The sequence below is a fragment of the Sitodiplosis mosellana genome, unplaced genomic scaffold (assembly GCF_009176505.1).
Source record: "Sitodiplosis mosellana isolate CC-2019 unplaced genomic scaffold, AAFC_SMos_1.0 Smas_scaffold_7109, whole genome shotgun sequence".
Taxonomy (NCBI): Eukaryota; Metazoa; Arthropoda; class Insecta; order Diptera; family Cecidomyiidae; genus Sitodiplosis; species Sitodiplosis mosellana.
This window is the reverse complement of record NW_022602224.1, coordinates 1-5,902: the sequence shown is the minus strand read 5'-3', so window position 1 is coordinate 5,902 and position 5,902 is coordinate 1. Positions and strand designations below refer to the sequence as shown.

The following is a 5,902-nucleotide window of genomic DNA, read 5'->3' as shown; positions in this document are numbered from 1 at the left end:
ACAAATCGTAGTCGATCCATTTGATCCGTCAACGGACAGGAACGCGGCCTACGGTCGTCAACGAAGCGTTGACCATATATACACTGAACTGGTATAGTTAGCAAGAACAAACGAACCATCTAGGAACTCCATACAAACTAGCTTTACTACATAAAATTCATCTCTTTGTGTCTAAAATATCGCTTTTGTGTGCGTAAAACAAAGTTCTGTCAACTACTACCCATAATAAAGGAATCATTCTCAGGGAATCAGCCATCCAACTAAAATAATTAACAATTGATTAATAAGAACAATGTGTTTGACCATAAAATGTGTTCAAAATAGGTAAAGTCAATATAGAATAACAAATATTCATTATATCTATGGGTGAGATTGAGAGTAGCGCTGAGAGAGTAGCTTCAAATACTTCGCATTTTTTTAAGAAGTAGAGTATGTTTTCAAGGCCAGCAAATTTTAAATATTTTTTCACCACAGATATTAATATCTATGGTTTATTGTCTTTTGCAAATTCATACACTACTCTTAGTCTCACCCATGATATATTGCAGACAATTTCTATTGAAATTATAACATTAAATGTGTATTATCTTCATGTTTTCTACACAATAAAAGTAATGCTGTTTACATGCCAGCGTGTTGTGACTTTTCTTCATTAAAATGTATGACGTCACTTGGAAAAATGTGTACCTGCAAAATCGTACATTATATACAAATGTCACTGAAACAGGAACCGAATCAAAACATTGCAGCGGCGCATGGCAAGACATACGATTCCATCGAGTTTTCAGACATACGATGAAAAGTAAATAAACTGTCGTTTGAGTGTTGCCACACTCGCTAAACACGCACATCCACGGTTTTGACAGTACAAATGAAAACGATGGGGAAAATGTGGAAAAACTGGAGAAAGCTCATTCATGTTGAAGTCTTGGAAATGTCAAGGAAAATGTGACACTTTCGTCATTTAGACGTAGTAACAATTATTTTCACGCAAATTACAAGAAAATTTTCACGTTATTTTGACAATATTTTCAATAGATAAATTTGAATGAATCGAGTAGTTCAAAAGAATGTGAAAAAGCATTTATATGTCGAAATAGAATAGTATAGATGAAATATTTTGGATCTAAGCTTTTTTTTTCAATAAGATTCAGCAGAAATTGACAGAAATAGTAAAGTAGCTAGCGTAAAAAGGTCCATACATCGGTATACGATTGATTTTCAAGAGCATTGCAACATTTTTTGGACAACATAAATCAAGTGAGATAGAATCCAAATGATATTATCCGGATATTATTCAAATCAAGATAAACAAAAATCACGACGAAATTCGTAATTCTTCCCATTTCTGTTTTTAATTTATTCTAAAAATGTTTCGTTCCAGATTTCTTCATAATGCAATTTTCAATATCCTCCAAAACTGCCGAACAGCTTGAAAGAGAGAGAATTGAATATTATCACACCCGCTATAATAAATCCAAGTAAATTGGTTTTTAATATTATCCAATTTATCTGAAATTTATTTCATCAACCAGATTTTTATCCCAAAATATTTAAAAGAAACAATGTAATAATCAAATTGTATTGGTATAGGTTTCCGTTACGAAAACATCGTCGGAAAGTTGTAACACGAACACAGTCAGAGACAGATATTAATGCCGACATTTCGGAATGTGAACAAACCGAAAATCCTCCAAAAGTCAGTTCGAAACTAGAAACTTTCACTAAAATGCTATTCAATCGCTCAAATTCGCTACAACACAGTCCAAAAAAGGTGACCAGCTCATCGTCAACCACGTGGATGGAAAATTTATGGTATAACAAATTATTAGTGTGAGAAGTTGTGTGCTTTATATTATAAAGTTTATAACTATAACTGTACAGTGTACAATGTACATTTCACATTTCAATGCTGTCAATCCGCTGTGCTTTGAATAATTTTGTGCAAAATTTTTTGTAGGAAAAGCATGAAATTCCAGAGAGCTGCCGAACCAACACCACCAGAACGAGCGTTGCGTGAACTAGCATACATTTCGAGCCAAGAATGGGTAGAGAAATCGGATGGCCGTTACAAGATCATGGCCCATTTGGATACTATCGGCTTTAGAGAGGATAAAAACTGGTTCTTGCTGAACGATACAACAGTCCGAACGAATCGTCTGATGACGTGGATTCCATTACCAGCCGATTGTGTTGCCCTGGAGGAACTAGCCCCTTTCAATTCACCAAAAGGAATACTGATGGAATTGTTCGCTTCATTGCAACATCCATACATTTATCCAGTGCTAGATCTGGGCATTTTCAATTCGAACCAAACGAATTTCGCGTGTCTCGTTATGCCGATCAATGAGCGTGGCAGCCTCAAAGATTATATTTACAAAGTAAGCTATAGTTCATTATAATAAATTAATATCGATGCGTGTATTCATTTTGTTGGATAATCTCCCGTTTTTTGAATTCATTCGCGAAAAATTACGCATGTGGTCCAAGGCGATACGGTGGAATGAGCCATGGAGACGTAAATACGCAAAAAAGTCAATTTGTTTGACATTGCCGCAGGTGCAACGGTTTGGTCGACATATTTTGGAAGCGTTGCTATTTCTGCGCGAACGAGGCATTCCATCGCATGGCCACTTGCATAGCGGCAATGTCATACTACAAAATGGTGTTGCCAGGTAATTCTTTTTGGATTTATTTATGTCACCTGATTTGACACTCGTCGAAAATACTTTAGGTTATCGGGATTGGAAAATGGTTTACTCGGCCTAGACTCAAAAGTGAATGCGGTTGATTCGGCAAAGAATATTGCTGATGTTGAACACAGGGATGTTATTTGCTTTGGCCATTTACTCTTTGAAATGTGCACGGGATTTGAATTGCTAACACCTCGCCCAACCGCTGACAACTTGTTCTTAGACTTGGAACGATATCCAAAGGTGGTCAAAGTGCTGCAATGGATTTTTGAATCTCCCGGTGATCGATATCCAACTGTTGCGGAACTTGTGCGATCTGATTTATTCCGACACGTCGAATTACGTGAAATGAGGGGAGCATCAATTTCGGTGAGGTTATTTTCATTCACAATTCCAATTTATTACCGAAAAAGTGATATTAATTTCTGTCTCTTACAGGCGCTCAAACCAGATTTAAGTACATCTACATCGAATCTCTTGGATGCAGTTCGGCGAAGACAAGATGCTCCCTTGAATCGTCCGTACTGTGAAATTGATGAATCACCATGCTATGCTTCAATAAATGGTTCGTACAGCGATCTTTCATTTGCTGGGGCTTTGGAGGGTCATGTAACTGTGACGCAAGAACAATACGAGCAATACCGGAAAATGGGCAGCACATTCCAGTTATGCAAAATATGCACGGAAAATAACAAAGATATACGACTAGAGCCATGTGGTCATTTGCTGTGCATTCAGTGCTTGAGCGCTTGGCAATTAGATTCCGAAGGGAACGGTTGTCCTTTCTGTCGAGCTGAAATCAAAGGAACTGAACAAATCGTAGTCGATCCATTTGATCCGTCAACGGACAGGAACGCGGCCTACGGTCGTCAACGAAGCGTTGACCATATATACACTGAACTGGTATAGTTAGCAAGAACAAACGAACCATCTAGGAACTCCATACAAACTAGCTTTACTACATAAAATTCATCTCTTTGTGTCTAAAATATCGCTTTTGTGTGCGTAAAACAAAGTTCTGTCAACTACTACCCATAATAAAGGAATCATTCTCAGGGAATCAGCCATCCAACTAAAATAATTAACAATTGATTAATAAGAACAATGTGTTTGACCATAAAATGTGTTCAAAATAGGTAAAGTCAATATAGAATAACAAATATTCATTATATCTATGGGTGAGATTGAGAGTAGCGCTGAGAGAGTAGCTTCAAATACTTCGCATTTTTTTAAGAAGTAGAGTATGTTTTCAAGGCCAGCAAATTTTAAATATTTTTTCACCACAGATATTAATATCTATGGTTTATTGTCTTTTGCAAATTCATACACTACTCTTAGTCTCACCCATGATATATTGCAGACAATTTCTATTGAAATTATAACATTAAATGTGTATTATCTTCATGTTTTCTACACAATAAAAGTAATGCTGTTTACATGCCAGCGTGTTGTGACTTTTCTTCATTAAAATGTATGACGTCACTTGGAAAAATGTGTACCTGCAAAATCGTACATTATATACAAATGTCACTGAAACAGGAACCGAATCAAAACATTGCAGCGGCGCATGGCAAGACATACGATTCCATCGAGTTTTCAGACATACGATGAAAAGTAAATAAACTGTCGTTTGAGTGTTGCCACACTCGCTAAACACGCACATCCACGGTTTTGACAGTACAAATGAAAACGATGGGGAAAATGTGGAAAAACTGGAGAAAGCTCATTCATGTTGAAGTCTTGGAAATGTCAAGGAAAATGTGACACTTTCGTCATTTAGACGTAGTAACAATTATTTTCACGCAAATTACAAGAAAATTTTCACGTTATTTTGACAATATTTTCAATAGATAAATTTGAATGAATCGAGTAGTTCAAAAGAATGTGAAAAAGCATTTATATGTCGAAATAGAATAGTATAGATGAAATATTTTGGATCTAAGCTTTTTTTTTCAATAAGATTCAGCAGAAATTGACAGAAATAGTAAAGTAGCTAGCGTAAAAAGGTCCATACATCGGTATACGATTGATTTTCAAGAGCATTGCAACATTTTTTGGACAACATAAATCAAGTGAGATAGAATCCAAATGATATTATCCGGATATTATTCAAATCAAGATAAACAAAAATCACGACGAAATTCGTAATTCTTCCCATTTCTGTTTTTAATTTATTCTAAAAATGTTTCGTTCCAGATTTCTTCATAATGCAATTTTCAATATCCTCCAAAACTGCCGAACAGCTTGAAAGAGAGAGAATTGAATATTATCACACCCGCTATAATAAATCCAAGTAAATTGGTTTTTAATATTATCCAATTTATCTGAAATTTATTTCATCAACCAGATTTTTATCCCAAAATATTTAAAAGAAACAATGTAATAATCAAATTGTATTGGTATAGGTTTCCGTTACGAAAACATCGTCGGAAAGTTGTAACACGAACACAGTCAGAGACAGATATTAATGCCGACATTTCGGAATGTGAACAAACCGAAAATCCTCCAAAAGTCAGTTCGAAACTAGAAACTTTCACTAAAATGCTATTCAATCGCTCAAATTCGCTACAACACAGTCCAAAAAAGGTGACCAGCTCATCGTCAACCACGTGGATGGAAAATTTATGGTATAACAAATTATTAGTGTGAGAAGTTGTGTGCTTTATATTATAAAGTTTATAACTATAACTGTACAGTGTACAATGTACATTTCACATTTCAATGCTGTCAATCCGCTGTGCTTTGAATAATTTTGTGCAAAATTTTTTGTAGGAAAAGCATGAAATTCCAGAGAGCTGCCGAACCAACACCACCAGAACGAGCGTTGCGTGAACTAGCATACATTTCGAGCCAAGAATGGGTAGAGAAATCGGATGGCCGTTACAAGATCATGGCCCATTTGGATACTATCGGCTTTAGAGAGGATAAAAACTGGTTCTTGCTGAACGATACAACAGTCCGAACGAATCGTCTGATGACGTGGATTCCATTACCAGCCGATTGTGTTGCCCTGGAGGAACTAGCCCCTTTCAATTCACCAAAAGGAATACTGATGGAATTGTTCGCTTCATTGCAACATCCATACATTTATCCAGTGCTAGATCTGGGCATTTTCAATTCGAACCAAACGAATTTCGCGTGTCTCGTTATGCCGATCAATGAGCGTGGCAGCCTCAAAGATTATATTTACAAAGTAAGCTATAGTTCAT

The 5,902-nt window shown here is 36.1% G+C and overlaps 2 protein-coding genes across 2 annotated transcripts; both read left to right on the top strand.

The window, feature by feature from the left end:
• Nucleotides 1–947: 947 nt before the first annotated feature.
• Nucleotides 948–3,733, top strand: LOC129580139 (slowpoke-binding protein-like). Its single transcript, XM_055470342.1, has 7 exons — nt 948–1,260; nt 1,385–1,481; nt 1,594–1,815; nt 1,961–2,381; nt 2,491–2,675; nt 2,735–3,062; nt 3,132–3,733. Exons 2-7 carry the CDS (start codon nt 1,396–1,398, stop codon nt 3,600–3,602), a joined length of 1,713 nt encoding a protein of 570 aa, XP_055326317.1. The 5' UTR covers nt 948–1,260; nt 1,385–1,395; the 3' UTR covers nt 3,603–3,733.
• Nucleotides 3,734–4,452: 719 nt separating this feature from the next.
• On the top strand, nt 4,453–5,886 carry LOC129580140 (slowpoke-binding protein-like; the record flags this gene model as incomplete). The annotated part of the gene is made up of 4 exons (XM_055470343.1): nt 4,453–4,765; nt 4,890–4,986; nt 5,099–5,320; nt 5,466–5,886. Coding segments are annotated over exons 2-4 (729 nt in total), but the record flags the coding sequence as incomplete, so codon positions are not given.
• Nucleotides 5,887–5,902: the final 16 nt, after the last annotated feature.

Coding starts and splice junctions, on each gene's coding strand:
- LOC129580139 (XM_055470342.1), top strand. CDS start 1,396: ATGCAATTTTCAATATCCTCCAAAACTGCCGAACAGCTTGAAAGAGAG. Junction 1,482..1,593: donor ACCCGCTATAATAAATCCAA/GTAAATTGGTTT, acceptor GTATTGGTATAG/GTTTCCGTTACGAAAACATC. Junction 1,816..1,960: donor ACGTGGATGGAAAATTTATG/GTATAACAAATT, acceptor AATTTTTTGTAG/GAAAAGCATGAAATTCCAGA.